At 47.0% G+C, this 19,048-nt stretch overlaps 1 protein-coding gene across 5 annotated transcripts in view; it reads left to right on the forward strand.

Moving 5' to 3' along the window:
- The first annotated feature begins 2,116 nt into the window (after positions 1-2,116).
- The window catches only part of LOC119195672 (pleckstrin homology domain-containing family A member 5-like), a 57,038-nt gene continuing 40,106 nt past the window's right edge, over positions 2,117-19,048 (forward strand). For 3 of the 5 annotated variants that reach the window (XM_062562939.1, XM_062562937.1, XM_062562940.1), the window contains exons 1-3: positions 2,125-2,289; positions 2,468-2,544; positions 3,440-3,497. In XM_062562939.1, coding sequence (XP_062418923.1) covers positions 2,198-2,289; positions 2,468-2,544; positions 3,440-3,497 — 227 coding nt within the window. In that variant the 5' untranslated portion in view covers positions 2,125-2,197. Of the gene's footprint in view, positions 2,290-2,467; positions 2,545-3,439; positions 3,498-19,048 lie in introns of all 5 variants that reach the window. The other 2 variants (XM_062562941.1, XM_062562942.1) reach the window with 2 other exon arrangements.

A 19,048-nucleotide genomic window follows, 5' to 3' on the forward strand; every position in this document is an offset into this window, starting at 1 on the left:
GCACTTAAACTAAATGGTATCGGGCTGCTTGGGAGCTGATGATAAGCTACGGTGCAGTGACGCATACATCACTCACCCTGGCAACCGTGGGTTGCAGTTGAGAAATGTCTGCTCCTGCCAAAAGAAGAATTACATGTCCTGACCCCCGGTGCAGGACTCTCTCTTGTGTCAATAGTCTCAGACCTTGAAAAATAGAAGCCCATGCAAAACCGGCATATTGAGTGGGGAAGCTGTGGAGTTCTTAATCAACCTTGTAACTCAGATCCTGCGGGGGAAATGAATTAATAAAAAGGAAACAAAGGCAACCATGGCTTTTATAAATATTATTATGGTAATACTTTTGATGAAAACTTTTATTTGCCATATATCAGATTACCCTTCATATATATATACATATGAATAGGAAATAGTGCTTGCATTCTACTTCTCTCTCCTTGTGCCTATATGAATGGCAAGGAAAACGCTGGAAGACATGAGTTCCCAGTCTGAAGGCTGAGGAGCTTTCGGCCACTATACTTGCTTTCAGATCCCACGGGTGTACCAGCCCATACAGAGGGGCATCAGGCTCTAATCCAATCATTTTCACCCTGAAGGACTTTATTCATAAATATTCTAAAAAAGATTTGAAAAGTGACGGAACAGCGGGGGCTTATGCAACTAAGCTGCCTATTCCTGATACTTTGTTTCAAAAAAGTCAGAATTTTAGATCAAAATCTATCTCCATATTTGATCAAAAGGGAACGGATTGTATTTAGCTGTTCATTATGCAACAAAGTCTCTGCACTCAGGAGCCTGAGAAGCTCCGCTTCGTTGAACATTACTTTCCATTCGTCACATACCTTACTACCTGGGGGGGGGGGGGGGGGGGGGAAGCAAGTAGTTCGTTTGTATGCCCTATAACCAGCAAGCTTTGCTGCTCTGCCCCCAGGTAAGTAAACAAAGGGCGCAGGGTTGTGGACACCTGACTAGGAGCATTCAGTGACTAACTGCACGCCCCCCACCCCCCAGAGTTATTCCCCAAAGCGGCAGTTTTGGGGAATAACTTACGCTGCTTCAAAATCCGTGGCGTGCCACGCGTCCAGAGCACAACGCGACGCAGCAAACCGTGGCTCGTCTTTGTGTGGCGTGAGAGGCCGATGCTGCCGTTTCACAGCTCAGTGACAGAAAGCAGAGGCCCAAGGAAACCCAACGTGGAGTGTCAGCCAGTCGAGGGGTTCGATTGCCAACCACGGCGAAGCAGGCGACCGTCCCCCAAGACGCCAGAAGTCCAGGGTCCATAAATGCTGCCGGCTTTTCTGCGTCTCATCTGGTTGGAGCTAATGATTTGTTTTTGGAGTGTGTGTCGGCAAAGCAAAACCATCTGACAAGATGCCTCAAGGGGGCTCCTGACCCAGAGGCACCATTTTTAAGAGGGCCCCTCTGCTAGACCTTTGTTGTTTTTATATTTTCTGGTTCTTTCTTGCATTCAAATTTTTTGGATAGTAGACAGTATGGAGGGGAAATTTGCAGGGCGGGGGAGCATCAGCTGCCGGCTTATTCAGCCGTATGCCCTCTTTGAACCCCCTTATAAGTTCATGGGGATTTGATAATTTGGAGAAAATCCATTTGATTTAGAGATACAATCTCTAAGATTGTGTTTTTCTTAGGCAGCACCTTTGACAATAAGCGGTAACTCCTTTTATAACCCTTAATTCCTCACTGGTGCTGGGACACTTGGGAGGGAGGAACCATCATTAATGTAATAAGTTACGCCATCCACAGATCCAGCAGATCAATTCTGCCCTGGGGCTGCCTGGCAGGTTCATCTGGCCCCGTCCCCATGTTTGTTCACACTGGTCAAAGGTGTCTTTGTTTAGAACAATGTGCATCCACCGCCACACAAAGGGCAAGAAAAACACAGCCGGTTCGAAAAAAAAAGAAAAAAAAATCGAGTAAATCGGTAAAACACAACTCGACCACAATGGAACATAAACCCCCCCCTTCTTTTGTGAATTATTTTTGCGAGATCTCACATCGGATCAAACATAGCTGTCTGTCAAATGCGATGATTAAAGCAGACACGTGAGTTGGCCGTACCTGTCTGCCCTACCCCTCGCCTCGCGCCCGCCTATCACACGCCCGCCGTTGCCACGGGTTGCGTGTGCGCGCCGGCTGCGCGAGCGGAGCCGCGCGATAGTGTCACACAGTACAGCCAGACATGGCGGCGGATATACAGCCCGAGTGGATTTCTGCTCTCCCTTCTTCCTGGAGTTACGGGGTGACTCGAGATGGACGCGTCTTCTTCATTAAGTAACTATCCCACCCGAAAGGGAAACTAAAAAATAATACAAAAATAAACGCCTCAAGTAATTTCCCGCTTCCCGTGTTTTTTTTTTTTCCCTTCATTCCGGAACAAAGTCACCGTGTTATAACGAACGCCTTCTCCCTTCTCCCCCGTCTGTGTCTCCCTCTGTCTCCCCCTCCACAGCGAGGAAGCCAAGAGCACAACCTGGCTGCATCCGGTGAGCGGCGAGGCGGTAATAACCGGCCACAGGAACACTCCAGGTGAGCTGTCAAGTTTTCCTCCGCCGTGTTTAACGTATCTCGTGTCCGCAGTCACGTTGTCCACCAAATCCACCCAAACCGACGCGAGCAACACGGCGCGCGCCAGAGAGAGAGAGAGAGAGAGAGAGAGACACTGACACGGAGAGAGAGAGACAAACAGACAGACAGAGACGCCAATGCTGTGTTTCGAAATCCACGAGTGTTTTTTTGGCACCGATGCCGTGTAAAGTGAGCCCTCTCGTGGAATAAAGCCCCACGGAATCCCGCAGAGCAAGAAGTTGCGAGAGCTCAAACGATTGGTGGATGGCTCCCCCATTAATCTGCAGATATTTTCACAATCGATTAATTCTCTTAGATACGATTAAGTCTTAATTCCAGCCTATCAATACGATTTGATTTTCTGCTCCTGTTTTGCTGATTTATGGTAAATTTAGTATTTCTTTTTTTTGCTTTTGAACAAGTCTGATGGGTGATTATTTGCTATTTTCTGCCGTTTGAACAACAATTGACTACTTGCTTGAGAAATGATTTCACAGACTGATCAATTCTGAAAGTAAGAATTAGTTGCGTTGTCTAAAACTTGATCAAATGGTACAAATTGCTTGGGTTAATTTGTCCAACCAAAGGTCCAAAGCCCATGAGATATTTCATTAACAATAACACAAAAAAGGTAAATCCTCACATTTCAGAAGCAGAATCCCGCAAACGTTTGTCATTCTTACTGAAAAAATGATAACAGTAGATCTAATTTCAAAATGTTTTCAAATCCGACCCTTAACTTGCAGCTCTATCAGCGTGTGAAATGACAGCCGGGAGGGCGCAGCTCCCGTTAGTTTAGTACACACACATCTGTCTGCCACACCAGCTGGTTTTCACGCGTTTCCCTCTTCCACAGACCTACCCACTGGATGGGAGGAAGGATATACTTTCGAGGGTGCGCGCTGCTTCATCAAGTGAGTTTTGACAACCTCACATGACACGCACACTCGCACTCACACACACACCACACACACACGTCACGACACCAGAATCTGCGAACATGGATTGCGGCAGGCGCTAATTAAAAACAGGACGCATTTGTTCAGCACTGTTTTTTTTTTTTTTATCACTTGAGATAAGTGAAGAACTCATCTCGGGGCCACTCCTTAAAACGCTGCTGTGTGTTACAAGCAAAGATTGCATGGCTGTGCTTTGGGAACCTTTACTCCCCATTTCTGTCCTGCAGAAACATATCGCACAAGTTAATGGTTACTCGGGGACATTGTGAAAATACGGACTGACATGGGCACTGTGGTCGCTGTCTTCTTGCAGGCAGGCCTTTGTTTTGTCCGACTCCAACTCGGAGAGTCGAGTGTATATATAGTATTTATAACGTGCTTTTTTTCCCCGGCAGTTATTCGTACTTCTAAACAACAGCCTGTTGTTTGTGTTTACAATGTAAATAAATAAATGAATAAAATGCACACTATTTTAAAGTACGAATTCTGAGGTACGTGCCAACGTTCGGTATCACAGGAATTTCAATTCCATTGACAGATGTGTTATTCTGTATACGTTAGGCATCTTTACCAGAAAAGTACTGCACGCCTAAAATGAATCGCTGATATCATAACTTGGGTTTGTGCCGCTCTATTTTGGATGTCCGGCGCCTTGCAATGCGACCGCGCCGGAGAGATCAGAAGCGCCGTCGTTCACACAGCGCGGATTCATCGTCTGTCTCTAGAATGTTTTAAATCCCAGCGTATGACTTAAATATTGCAATGAAGGGCCTCCTCTCACACAGCGGATATATTGCAGGGGATTTTCTCTGTCAAAGTTCTGCAGGGATTGAAGCATTCTCATGGCAGGAATTTAGGATATTATGCCCTAGAGTCCTCGCTGGATCCTCCCGCTCGCGCCTCTGACACCTCGGCCTCGTTCGTCTCGATAGCCACAGGAAGCTTTCTGATCATCTGAGCGGGAGAATTCACAACAAATGCACCTCTGCTCGGTGTTTTGTGTGTCTGCCACGAAGCAGTTGAGCCATGTTGCCTGTAATTATAAGTAACAGTTCAAATGGTTGGTTTGACTGAGCTTGTTTAGCAGGTAAGAAAACAATGAATCTGACCCTCTTTTTGACAGTAAAGCTGAGCCCCTTTTGCTTGAAAATGCAGCGAAAACTGCACCAGAACCCCAAATGTCCTCTATTTCTCTTCATGCCCCGCTAAAAAGTAAATAACTTGCTAAACTGTGAGATTGCTTTGATAGAAAATGTTGAGTATAGTTTCCTTTTGTAGCATCTCCATAGAAAATACTTGTTGGCATACAACTGAGGTCAGAATATCAGCTGATGCAGACTTTGTCCCTGAAAAAGTACTTTGTGTGGCCGAGGCTGCCTCAGTGTGGCTTGTATGGGATGTTTCAGTACGAGTTCGAGTTTTTTTTACTAGTTCTGGGCGGCGGGTTTTCTTCTTTGTTGCTGTTTTACTTAAAGGTCTTTGCTGCGCTTGCTTCTCCTGGCTTTGCTGACTTAGTTCACGCGGCTCACGGCACGTGCACAGTGCGGCGCGTTGTTTCTACACAAACGCTGCACCAGACGGCGCGCGGAACATTTTTTGATCCTCGACGCGAGGCCCGGCAATAAAAGTCTCTGAAAACCACTCCAGAGCCGTTAACCCGATGGCAGCTGGACATGTTTCACAGTAAGTTATCATTATTACTTCATCATCATCATCGCTTTCGTATTGCCGAGTACGGAACTTAAGCTCTTTGTTGTTGTTTCATTTTAAAGCCGCTCGTTTAAACCGATCTACGAGACGAAGAGCGGCTCGCTGAGGGACTGCTTGGAGCCAGAGGCCCCGGGGCCCAGTCACATTGGGCCGGCCTCGGACTAGTGGGCGTGCGAGGGAGCAACGGAGGTGCGGGTCGTCGGTGTGACGGCGTCGACCAGACCAGACGCAAAATGTGTGTTTTTTTTCCTCGGTGCTGTTGGGGCTCGAGAAAAGGTCAACGCAGATGTTAAGTGAATTGGTTCCCGGACTCGGGCCACCGCCCACGTGGCTTTCAGTCAAAAGAAACAATACTCCTCTCTCCCCCGAGAGTGAGCGGCGACGCGTTCTCCTTCAGATGGCCACAATCAAAGTAGTTCCTAAACTAAGAGCCGGTGGGCGATGGAGAGAGTTTGGGGTCGGGACGGCCCCCCTCAAAGTTGACGGTTGATAAACGTCTTGGTTTCTGCATGATCCTCACATTTCCTCTGGGTCTTGAGGTATTATTTCGTGCAGTTTCTGTTCTGTTTGTGACGTAAGCAGGGTTTTGATGAGACTGGCCATCTGGCAGTTTTCTTTTTTTTTTATTTCCCATTTCATCTCTCTGGGACATAATTCCACATTTGAAGTTAAGCTTCATTGTGAACAATACGGTGGTGGTTGTGGGGGTTGGAGGGGGGGGCATGATTTGGGCGGTGGAACCAGCATTTAGTTTTTGGTCTGCTAATGAGGATTGTTGACCTGTGACAACCATTCCAGGGGGCTGAAGTCAGTGAGACGGGTAAAAAAACAAACAAAAAAAGACTTCATATTGTGGTTTGGAGAGCAATCAGCCTAATTAATAAATCCATCATAGTTGTTTCCTCGTGGATGAGGGAGGTGTTTACAGCAATTATGCTTATCCAAAGTCAGGTGCAGGTCTCCTGGCAGTTTCTCCCACCATGTTTGATATTGGTGTCTCATTTATTCTGTCTGGAAAAGGAGGTGGACTTGTGAAGTCTGGGCTTATTACTGTTGGTTACACACTGACGTCTTGTTTTGAAGGCTAATGAGTGAGTGGTAATTATTGCGGCTGACCGTCACAACGCTATAGACCAAAGGTCGTGCTTTATTAGTGCACAGTTATTAATCTTTCATTTGGAAACATTTTCTCAGAGTCCTTGGAGGGCAATCCGCCGCTTCAGAGTGCTCATCAGCATAAAGAGCAAAATTAATATTGTACCCGTCTGCTCTGCAACCGAACCCCATTCATGAGGCTGCTCCCTTCCAAAGCTGCATAATTCATCACCCAGAATATAGAGAAAGCATGTTAATTTAAATATAGCAAATCATGAGAAAAGTCTCTCTGGTGGATCTGTTTGCCTCATTATGTCCTTTTTGAAGGCCGGGCACTCTGGGCTCACTGCACAGTCAGCGCGGCCAAGCGCTCCACCTCGTTCGCCAGGCATCGGCTGCTACTGTCGGCCGTATGAAGATGTAACAAAACGCTGCCCGAGCGTCGGGTAAACGATGCTACGAGAGGGAACCGGAACACCGAACCCCTCCCTTGACCCGCAGCGTCCGCTGCTAATTCTCTGTTGCTCTGTCGTCAGTAGTTTTAATGATGCACAGTAAGTGTAAACAGGTCATAGTTCATCTCCAATGTGTATTTATCTTGCTGTGAAAACATCTGTTTCAAAGGACTAGATTTATTAAAGTTATTTCACAAACATGAGTTTATATGTGAACATGTCGCAATAACGTTCTTTTTTTTACCCTCGTCTGATCCATGATGTAATTGAACAGAACCTTCTTTGGTTGACCAGCTCTCCTACGGTCATTTTTAACACGTACCGGTTGTGTACAAAGTACCGTTATCAGAGTTTGGCAACTAGTAAATGGCATAATTTATGGATTCTTGTCGCGGTTCGAATTTGTGGAGAACCGCTCGGTTCCATCGGCACATTTCTCCACAGCGGCATTCTGCTCTCGCTCTGCGTCGTCTCTTTCTACGTTTTCATCTCCCGACACTTTGGAGACTGACACGTCAGGGCTCCAGTGAAACGAGGTGTGTTATCAGACATCTGAAGAATGGATTAGACTTCAAGCATATGGGATTTGTTTTCATTTTCTTGAGTGACATCAGCTAAAGTGAATGAAAATTCTGAGGAGTGAACTCACATTGATTCTCGTTTCTGTTCATGTGGGGGTTTCGCACTGGCTTAATCTCTGCTTTTACCTGGAGTGTGACTTTACAGTTCAGGTCCAGACCTTTCGGGGGGATCTCGATGGGAGTCCGTTGATGTCTGTCACAGGACCCTCCATAGCTATTGAGACGCAGAGTAAAGGCCGACTTTAAATGCTCCCCTTGCTCCCCAAGGAATAATCCAAGCTTTTATCTGTGCGCAAGCCTTCTTCCAGACGTGATTATGTTATCCTGGAAATCCAGTCGCGTGTGTGTGTGCGTGTGTGTGTGTGTGCGTGTGTGTGTGTGTGTGTGTGTGTGTGTGAGAGACCAAGTGTTTGGATTTGGAATAGAAAATCAAAGGCGTGATGATAGATGCTCGTTTCCCCCTCCAACAAGTGATCCTAATTTGGCTAATCGGTCGATTAAACTCGGATCAAGTGAAAACAAGTGCTCCCGTGTCAAAACGAAGCTGAGACCAATCAGGCTGTGACTTGAGTGTTTACTGCTCCTAAAAGCCGATGGCGTGCAGCTGCAGTTTAGAGCAGCACCTTCAATAGACCGTTAACCTTCAGTGTGACTCTATTTTGAATACAGGGATCAATCCATGTTTGGGTCATGATCATGGAAAACCCTTCTGATTTGCTGGCATATGCGACATGGCAATAATCATTTGATTTTATGGAATGGTTCAGCGTCACATGGAAACTGTTCTGTATACTATTGGTTGCCTGACGAAGGCTACAAAGACCGACTTTAAGGCAGCAGCAATATTCAAGCTTCATACAATGCTAGTGGTTACATCCCGCTCCTAAAACTAACCTCAAACCGAATTAACCTGAAAAAGCAGAACATTTTTTTGCACGGTTGGCAAGGCAACGGGCACAAATGTTTCGCTTTTTTATTTTTGAATTTTCCTTTAATTTAACCCGCTGCCAAAAAGTCAATTGTCATGCGTAGACGTGTCGGGCTCTGCCTTCCCCGGCTGCTAGTGCCGGACAATGGAGGCAACAAGAAGGGCCAGCTGCGGCCTCTCCCAGCGCACACGAGGTGAGAGGCGTGTTGCACGCTGGACTGCTCACCACTGATCAAGTAACCATGGCGATCATCTTCGCCACGAAGCCGAGTGTCTGTTCCCAATACTCGTGGATGATTAGCTGACGGCACACCGGGGCTCCGACGGCTGGGGGCTGCTGACTCACTAACTCAAGTCAATGCTCTGCACTCATGCAGCTCACACGTGTGTGTGTGTGTGTGTGTGTGTGTGTGTATGTGTGTGTGTGTGTGTGTGTGTGTGTGATTTCAGAGGGAAACCAGCAGGCCTGGATCTGCCGTACATCATCCCCTGTCTCTGTGTTGGGAGGCCGGGTGGGCGACCCGTAGCTCAGACTGCTCTCTGCGGGGTCGCTCGCCGCCATCCTGCGAGCGCTGGAGGAAACGTGTGCATGTGTTCTGGTGTGTGGATGTCGTGTACGGGAACATATGTGTGCGAGACCCCGCGATGTCGGCGAGCGCCCGAGGTGCTAATTAAGAGCTCTGCTGTTCGTTGACTTCTTGGTCGTCCCTCCGAAGGTTTAAGGGAGGCTTTGGTTGCTCGCGTGTGCTAACGTGCACTCGCTTCTCTTTGGGAAGGATTTTTTCTTTCATTTCAGATCTGAGAAATTAAAGGCAAGGGTGCTTTTAATTGGATCAAGTCTTTTTTTCTGTTATTTCCTGACATGCCGCTCTCTGACAGCCATCTGAGAAAAGGTGCACTTTCATAACTGAAATGCTTCTTCCATTAACTTTCATAATTTGTGCTGTGATTAACGCTACGGTACTAAAGAATATGAATGTGTTTATATTGATTTGATTGATGGTAGGCGTACCTTCTTTGGTCCTAAAGCTTCTTACTCAAGTGGTGTTTTGGTTTTAATGCTGCTGGATGTGCGTAATCTGCAACGAGCCATCCTTTGCTTGGGTCGGGGTTGAATCTGGGGACAGCTCGCCCCGTGGGGGTCATGCCGTAATTATTATTATTATGCCCCTATTATTCCACACATTGTTGCGTGTCTATTTGAGAACTTGGTATACCAGCATTGTTCCAATTCTTCGCCAAAGAACCCAATTTCCTAGGGACCCGCTTTGCTTTGTTCTTCCATCAAGTCCACTTACCTTTATATTCTATCCATACAGTTGGAAAGTAGAGAGGAACATAAAGGCAGCAGTGAGAAAGTTGTATTATATTTTTTGCAAAATATAGGATCTCAAGCCACCGGGCAGGCTGTAGTATCCTCGCGGTTCTCCTTTGAACGATGTTCTAAGACTGCTTCTAAAAGGGCCCGTTTGGTTGAACTAAACAAGGTCAAACTTGCAAGTGCTCGTGACGAGGTACTGCGGGTGCAAAATGATGGCTGATCAGTGCAACTTCAGGTAAAATAGTAATGATAATGAATCGTATTTGTATAACGCTTTAAAGGGTACTAAAGGCACTTTAAGGAAATAATTGCGATGACATAACCATGAGAAACACAACATAGTTAACCAGCCTCACAGGTTAAAAGCAGATGTAAGTAGATGCGTTGTCACCCCAGATCCCATGCTTGGACAGGGTTGAGGTGGTGGTGGGGGGGGGTCCACAGATCTGAGCGTGCTGGGAGGGAGGAGGTCAGAGAGGTGAGAAGGGCTTAAGTTTTGCAGGGCTCTGTACGCGATGAGGAGAGTCTTGACCTGTATTCTCATAGGCACCGTGATCTCGGCGATGGCAAAGCGTACGCCTCCTCGGCACTCGCTCCCTCCGCTGCTCTTGTCTCGTGGACGGTGCACGGCCCAGTTGTTTTCCAGATGTTCCGTGATGATTAGGCAGCTTTCGGAAGCCGTCACTCCGCTAAGAATGTTGTACAGCTGCGAGCTGTTGGAGCGTCATGTTAAAACGTCCACAGAGGGCTTTTGAGCAGCGTACAGTTTCCTGAAACAAATTGCTCCAAATTCAGCCTCTGAATTTCTCTTCATCCACATCCTTCATCCACATCCCAAAAATTATTTTGTCTGCCTTCAGCGAATCCTTGCCTTCGCCTTCACAGGGTTCACACCTTTCACAAGAATGGGTTTCTAAAGTTTCACAGCCTGTGAATAAACGGTGCAGCGCTACTCGTGTGCTGGCTACTGCCCCGATTTTTAATTTAGCCGCAGCGGTGGAGGGATTAATATCGTACCCTCCTGGTACTGTGGCTTTGGCTTATTCTCGTGGCAACAGGATCAGCTGTACACCCACACACCCCCTCCCCTCAGCATACCTCACATGTCCCACGATTGTCTCACCTGTCACCTGGGGGGGGGGGGGGGGGAATAATGAATGCTGCCTAAAAGAGCCCCACAGTAGTGTTTTCTATTGAGTAGAAGCGGCCTTCATAACCCTCACCGTGTCTCTAATGGCCTTCTAGCAATGATCAGATGAACCCGGTGAGATCAGCTCTTCTCTGGGACGAGCCCTTGTGTGATGCACTTCCATAGCTACGCTCTACAAACACGGGCGAATGACGGGCCTCTCCGCGGGCCTCTCGTTCGACCGCGTGAACGCGGTTCAGTGCGCGGCCCATCGGGACTCGAGTGCACTGTAAATCCTGCTGCTAGACGGAGCCCTCGACGGATATGAATAGTAGCCGGGTCGCAACGAGCGCCTCAAGCAGCACCAAGAGCCCCAAGGTGTGTGAGCTCCACGGGGACGTTCAAACATGCGTGCGAGTCATTTCGCGATGCGTCCCGGCGACATCTGAGCCTCAATAGCTCCTCTCCCACGCTCCCGTCCCTGCCTGAACAAATATTTGAACTCGCTGTGATTGATGTGGGCATTACCGTGGTTACCATTCGAAGAATTTCACCCGGTTTGGTTAGGCTCACTAAAACGATGGGAAAGGGAAAGTCATTTTCGGCTTCCCGTCAGGTGTTTCAAAGAATCACACCGCTGGGTACGACGCCCCAATGTCTCACTGCTTTTCACTATTTAGCAATCTTAATTATCAAGTTAATTAAGCATTTGAACAGAGCCATTTCTTTTTTTTAAGGCACTTTACCACCACCACCTGTTACTGCACCTTGCACTGTGCAGAACATGTGCTCCCACCATGGCCTTTGCGTGTGCAGCCGTGAAACAGCTTGACCAATAGGAGCGGTGAAATCAACCCTTCACGCTGCACATCAGCCCTGTTCCAGTAATCAGCCGCCAGTCCCTGTGCATTGTGGGTCTGCGGCAGCAGGGACGAATGTCTGTGGAAGTCAGAGAGTCTGCTTCAAACGGCAGCAGTTCTCGCTGGAGGACAGACGCAGCCCTTTTTGCACCTCTGTGCTGCTATTCGCAAGCTAGTGTGTGCTTGCACTGGCTCCTCCTCCTCCTGAAGAGGGGAGCCCCCTCTCAGACCTCTGCTGGTGGTTCAGACGAGAACACGCTCTGCCTCTGGGTGGGTGGGGGTCAGGGTGTTGGGATCCCTTCAAGAGTGTTTAGTGTTGGATCCTTGGAATTAGTTACGGCGAAGAAAAAACATTGTACTGAAATGGGGTATTATACAGCCACAAGTGACGCGATGTTTGTTTTTTTCTGTATCAAACAGCCGGCCGATCTTTTGAATCTCTTGCTCAGAATAAAATACTGAACATTTGTCTAGGATTGGTTCCGTAGTGATGTCATTCTCTCTCAAGGAAAACTTCTACTTTCAAGAGATTGTTTAGGAAGCGTTATAAATAACCCCAAAGTCTTCTGAGTGTATGTATATATATAGACCTCTGCAGATGTCATGTGGAGGATTCAATGTGTCATTCCAAGCGGCGTGATAAATGCGGGCCCTGGTCCTTGATGCCACTGACTTCTGTTATCATCGCTGCTGTTTGTTGAAGGAATCTGAACCTTTCCCCAAATCAATAAGTTGCAGTGACGCCGTAAGTCGAACCGTAAGATCTTCTCCCAGTTGTTAGATTTGCCTCTCTGTCTATTTGTTTTCATTGTTTATTTATGGAGGAGGGAGCCTCATTAGTCATTCAGTTTGACAGTGTAATGTGTACACAGGAAGTTTGCTCTTTGCCGTAAACCAAAGCACAGCTGAAGCTGGCTCACAGCCAAACTTCAATGGGCTTTACCCTGCCACTAGTCAAAATGACAGTGTTCTCAAAAACACGTTTTATTTTTATTTTTTCAAAAGCCTCGCCAGCACAGTACCTGACAGGACTTGTTGCGTTTTCTTGGAAGATTTGTTTAAGCAACATCTTCCAATCGATTTCTTATCTCTTATCTTTATTGGCAAAACGGCTAGTGTTGATACAATTGTGTTGTGTAGGTGTAGCTATTTAGTTTGGTAACAGAAATCTATGAGGAAATAAGCAAAACAGTTCTCATAGGGGCTCGAAAGTGCCGCTCCGTCTGTGCGTGGACGATTGTTATCGGCTGACTGGCAGCCGCAAAACAAGATGAGCGGCTTTGAAATGAAGAACTGTGATTCTTAGTTTGAGAGCAAAAACCAGAAGCTAAAAGCCACCGAAGCCACAAAGCAGGAAAACGATTGTGCGTCATGCTACCCAAACATGACGCGCTTCCTCTGAAGTTGTCAGCGATCCCAACGAAGTTCATAATGCAACGGTGATATTTGAGGGAGTCCGAATGACTTTGAACTTAATTATGCTCTCTATGTAAGTTTAAGAGGGAGTCCCGATGACAGCGTTCCTCAGGGGAAAGATGAGAGGTGTGTGTGTGTATGTGTGTGTGTGTGTAGGAGAGCGCCAGCCAGCTTTGGTCGTTCACTCCAAACCAACTGCAATGCTGTACAGTTCGGAGGCATTAGCGTTTGTTGTTAAGTCTCGGTTTTCCTGCTGCTCATTCGTGCATTTTTTTGGCACCACTTGCAAGGCCGCGGCTGTATATTGTGTACATTGTGTACATTGTGTACCTCGCTTACACACGGCTTCCCCTCTGGATGACACATCCACAGTCCGAAGGTGTGCAGGCGCACCTTTCCCTCCCGGAGGAATACACTGGCTCTGAGTGCCCTGACTTGACATCATCACTAACAACACATTAATGGGGGGGGGGGGGGGGCGGGGCGCAACAACGGAACAGAGCCGGAGCCTCATAATAACTCAACAAGAGACTTTCTCACTAATGAGTCGATGTTAATGCTGCACAGGGTTCTTATCTTGCCCCCCTGATCACAATCCAAGGGCGGTTCTACCACTTCTTTTGTTCCCGTGGTCGATGTGAGATATGGAATCACACGGTATTGCTCAAGGTGCTTCACGCAGTGTCATTTGAACGGGCATAGCACCAACTTGTTTTTTGACAGTACAGCGAGTGTTGTTTTTTTTTTTTTAAATATCCTGCAAGCTTTCAGGTTATAGGCTTTTCAAAATTCTATTCTTTGTACTGCTAGAGTTTTTACGTTCTTCTTCAAATGAAACCTAACAAGGTAGGACATGTCTTCTTACTGTAACTGAGTCAGGAGGGATGTTTCTTTTTTAGGGATGTGAATTGTGTTTCCAGCTGCCTTGTAGGTTTGGCACTTGCTTGTAGAGTAGTTTTCTCATGTCTAAGGGCGGTTCTACAAACATAACTGAATTCCTCTGCCCCCTTTTAAGTGGATCTCGATTACCATCTCATTTAATGAAAAGTTGGGTGTCCACAGGGTAAATCAATCCAGGCTAGCGGACAAGTGTGTTCTGTTAGAAGGACTTGTTCCTTTTACCACTCGCTATCTTAGGGTGCTGCACATGCTGCCTTTACTACAGAAACGTGATGATCCATGAGTCATGCATGTCTGCTAATCCTGTTTTCATGTGTTTTGTTTACGCAAACGGCCAGTCGCAGTTCCCTTGGGGTGTGTGTGTGTGTGTGTGTGTGTGTGTGTGTGTGTTTGCATGTGTGAGGCTTTCCCTCAATCTCCTGCAGTACTTTAATGGAATCAAAATGAGTCGTTTTTGTGTATTGGCCATAGGCCAAGCGTGTAGGAGAACTACAAATAGCCTCATTGACAGTAAGCATCTGGTTTGTCCTTTCTGGGTTTCTGTAGAAACGTGGCAGACAGACTCTATGACCAGGACCTGCTTTGTATGTAGATATAAACAGCTTGTTTTAACGCATTTTCAGGTGAATGCACACTAATGATGGCCCAGTAGACCCCCAGATGGTCTGAGACTGTCAAGGAAGCCCTGGGGACCTGGCAGCATGTCCCCTCGCTCTCCATTTGAGATATCGATGCGTCACAGCTCAGCCGGGGCCTGGAGAACGCCGTCAGTGTCTCACAGTGACTCCATTGTTGACATATAGGTTGTTACATGACTCTTACCTCCTACTCATGTATCGCTGTGGGGGCTGCAGTTGGAATAACCAGAGGCCGTTCCTCCGTCGAATCGGGGTGTTGTGTCCCAGCATGGAGCAGATGTGTGAGAGCTTTATGCCATGACAAGAAGGGCCGTGACTTGGTCTATTCTGTGCACACAGCGACTGTTGCAAAAGAGGGCGGGGGGGTGGGGGGGGCTTTTCCCTCCTCAGATCCGAGGGTCCAAAGATAGAGGGCATTGTGTGCCGCAGTTCCGTTCAGAGGATGCAGCGATGTGCTCCGCTGGCTGCACGGATGCTTTGGGTGAAGAGAGAGAGAGAGAGAGAGCGCACGGTGGCATTTCACACCTCCTGATTTATTCAAATGAAAAGTAGCTGGCGTCGGTCTCTCTGACGGGGTGAGGAGTTCAGTGACTCAGCTGTACACGGGTGTCGAGCATCTGATTCCCGCTGTATCGAGCTACTTGAGGGGATTAAGGCTTGGGGAAGTGTCGAGGTTTACTTTGGGGGTTGGAGGAAAGAAAAAAAGAGTAATTAATTCATGTTATTGATACTTTTTTGACAAGGCCTGTGCTGTGTCGATGTGATCGTCTGCTGTAACAAACTGGAGATCTTCTCTAGAAGTACAGCGGGACGGGCACGCTGAGGCTGGTGTCCCTTAAGGATCTGTGATGGAATTAACCCAAAGAACCACAAATAACTTGATTCTTTGGTGTAGAAGAATTAAATTCTGTAATGAAGCAAATAGAACATAAAGCAAACCGTAATTAAGTTATAATTAATTTGTCACATTTCTATTAATAAGCTGATGTGTAACGGCGTGGTATCTTAATCACTCTACATGAAGTGGGACTAAAAATGACACGTTTCCACTATCACTAAAAGTGGAGGTCCGCCTGCCAGACTGCGATCCACTTGTAAACGTTGGTTTTGAGCCCCGATGCTGCTTCATTTCCCTCCAGCACAGCCATTAGCGAGCAAGTTGCACATCTCTGTCTGCAGCACGGAGATGAAAGGCACTTTGATCTGAATTATTTTGGGTTTCCTCATTGGATTGAATATTTCTTTCAAAATTGTATTGTGGGCTATTCTTTTATCGCGGTTTAGTTTCTGACAGTGTCTGATTCAGTTTTCAACATTTGTCTATTTTGAGATCTATATATTCTATTTGTCTCTGCGGCAATTAAAAATGCATGAAAGTAAGTTTGTAAAATATGAAAATAATCCTTTTCTCGGGTTCATGACAGACGTACTGCTGACGTAAGAACTGCTGTCTGCAGATTGTGCTTGTTTCTGATGCAATAGCCTTCCGAATGAATACCGAAGACGTGCGTTTAGATGTACACCTACGATACTTACATACCTACTTAATCTCATACTTTCTAAAAGATTGCTATCTGCAAAAGGCATGTCCTATCTGGAGCAGCTGTGCTCACATGCCTCCCTTTCTGTGATTTCTGTGATGAATATGCACATATGCACATATGCACACATCCTTCGAGGCCAACTGCTATGTGGGGTTAATTGTTTGCGCCATCATGCGTTCCTTTGCTCATCTCCAGAAATGAATTTTTTTTCTTCCTCTCCAGCTGCGTGGCGGGTGGAGGGGGGGCTTAGTGCGGAGCTGACAGTGAGAACGAAGCACTTAGATGAAGAAAAGATGTCAGCCCGAGTGCCGTAAGGGGCCACGTTTTAGTGAGGGATGTTGCCCAGCAGAGGGCCTCGGTGTATTATAACGTAGACCATGTTGTAAAGAGCAACTTTTTAAAATTGTTGCAAGACACTGGAAGGAAGGAGGTGTGTTGTATTTGGATTGTAAAAAAGAATGTTTCAGTACAGATTGCACTTCAAGTATTTAAGTCTCCACCCTGTAAACTGAACTGAAACCAGTTGCATTTTTCTGTTACTTATTCATCATGTGGTTATATTGCTATGTTGGTCAAGGTGCCCACCGTTGTGTAGATATTTTAACTACTGACTGGCGTTGGACTGCAGAGGGCAGTGTTGGATTGTGGCCCCAGCACGTAGCATCTCTGGGGACAGTGTAACTAGAGTCTGCACATTTGCTCTATTAAGAGATTTGGAGAGTGAAAGGAGGGGCTTACGGTACTCTGACTTTTACAACGATGTAGACACTTGCCCCCACTCTCTGTGCTTGTAGCATCATCAATCCAGGTAAGTGGCATTAAAATAAGCCTTCGCCTCGGCCGGGAGTGTAGGAGGACGACTGGGTTCGTGGGAAACATGTCTCCCTGCTGCCTCACTTGCCTCTCACGCCGCCGCATGCGTCTCCCAGACAGAGGCCTCCGTAGCGTCACCTCCTCTCTAAGGCTACCTGCGCGTTTTTATGTGGTTGCAAATAACTTGGTGCATTGCTTTGTGACGCCCTTCATAACTCCACACATGCAGCCGTCAGTCTGAGGCCGGCACCTGATAGAAATGACTCACCGATTTACACGGAGCTTGATTTGTGCGAAACAATATTGTCCCTAAACAGTTGAAGTGAAGGAGCGACTGAGTAGCCTCTTTTTCTCCGGGTGCTTGGAGTCATGCAGCTGCATTATAAACTAAAAAAATGCAGTGCGGGGGGACCTGAGAGGGGGTGCGCCCTGTCAAAGTGATGCAAATGTGGCCTCTCCCTGTGATGAGTCTGTTCCACAGGGCAAATGTGAGTTTGGGAAATTGTAATACTTCCGCCTGTCCTCAATTTGTCAGCCCGCACACGCCCACCCTTTTTTTCCCTCGAGGCAGCATTGATTGCCCCCATTTTCAATTGTAGATTAACAGGGTGTCACATTTCCAGTGTCAAATCAGCATTTTGGTAAAGCTCGGGGGAGAGGCTGATTTTTTTTTTTTTTCCAGTGCCATTTCCCTCTGGCAGCAAAGGTAACGAGCTGAAAGGTCACCTCAAGGTTGCTTAGGTTACTTCACGTGAAAGAAGAAAGGAAATGCGTGCTCAAACAATATTGGTCTGGCCATCTGCTGTCAGCTTTCCTGAGCACACAATGACGGGTTTCGGGCTAGAGCTCATTTGGTCAAAAAATAAACAAGACATTATGATTGTAATCAGCAACCGTACATGTAATTGTAGGTTAACCCTCGTGTCACAGTAAATATCTCCCTGCGTGATTACAGGCGCCGAGTCTTCTGAGTGTGCCCAAACACAAATCTCTTTCCCTTCACTCCAACTCGGGGGAACTTTCTGAATTCTGTCTCTCAGCATTTCTCGTTCTGTCGCTCTCGTGGCTGACCCACTTCTGTTGGTCATCTTCTTCGTAATCGGCTGGACCGACGTCTGAGTGAGGCAGTGCTGCCCCGTCTCTCTGCTCACGCCAGCAGCTATCTTTGCCCGGGGAGGAGAGGAACTAGAGCTCAACTGTTTCCTTTCTCGTCTCTCAGTCGATGCATGTCGAATACGTTTTTGTTTCCCTTCAGCGGCTCTCGTGGTTTGTGGCTTTTCCCTCCAACTGCAGTGTAGCCATATATTTTCCTGCTGAAGTTTGACGGATCAATAGGATCACCAAGGGTGGTATTATTTGTTTGTGACTGTGGTTGACAGGATTGGATTTTGTTCCACATTGAGAGCACACACACACACACACACACATAATTACTATAGAGACACTTTCCATGACATTATTGGTTTATCACAAGTAGGACAAAGCAGGAGCCCGGCCCTGTGGCCGGCATACTGAGCATGCTCAGCACCGCTGAAGGCAACACGGTGGGTCAAAAGCTCGCTCTTCTGCTACAGTCATAGCCCGTCATACCCAGGTGGATAAGAGGAGGTCGGATGGCCCCTCCCATCACATGTGGCGACAGACCGCAGCAGCAGGAGGAGGAGCATTGTCTCTGTGACCTCATCGTTGTGTCGTTGTCCTTTTCCAGCTTCACTTTAACACGTCATACATAAGCTCAAATAAACACGTTTCTCTAAAGATTTAATCATTTAGCTTGTTTATTTGTGTATTTCTGGAGTTTCCTCGGCCCCATTCATACATTTTTAAATTGTATTGCATCTGTGAGTAGCTCCTCCGTGTCCCCAGTGCACTGCATTCACAAGTCAAACATTCCTTTAGTACACACACTGCATCCTCAGAACCTGCTTAGAATTAGTAGCTGCTGTGGTACCTCTCTCCATGCTCTTGTATTGTTCCAGCAGGTATTCTGCACCTGTTGAAGCAATTGCAGTTGGGACAAACCCATTCAGAAAGAAACTCTTTCATTCCCGGTTCACTTCTTTGTTCCCGTTCATTTGCTTTAAGGCTATTTGCTCACTCTTCAAAATGAGCAGGT

This window comes from Pungitius pungitius, chromosome 6 (assembly GCF_949316345.1).
Source record: "Pungitius pungitius chromosome 6, fPunPun2.1, whole genome shotgun sequence".
Lineage (NCBI taxonomy): Eukaryota > Metazoa > Chordata > Actinopteri > Perciformes > Gasterosteidae > Pungitius > Pungitius pungitius.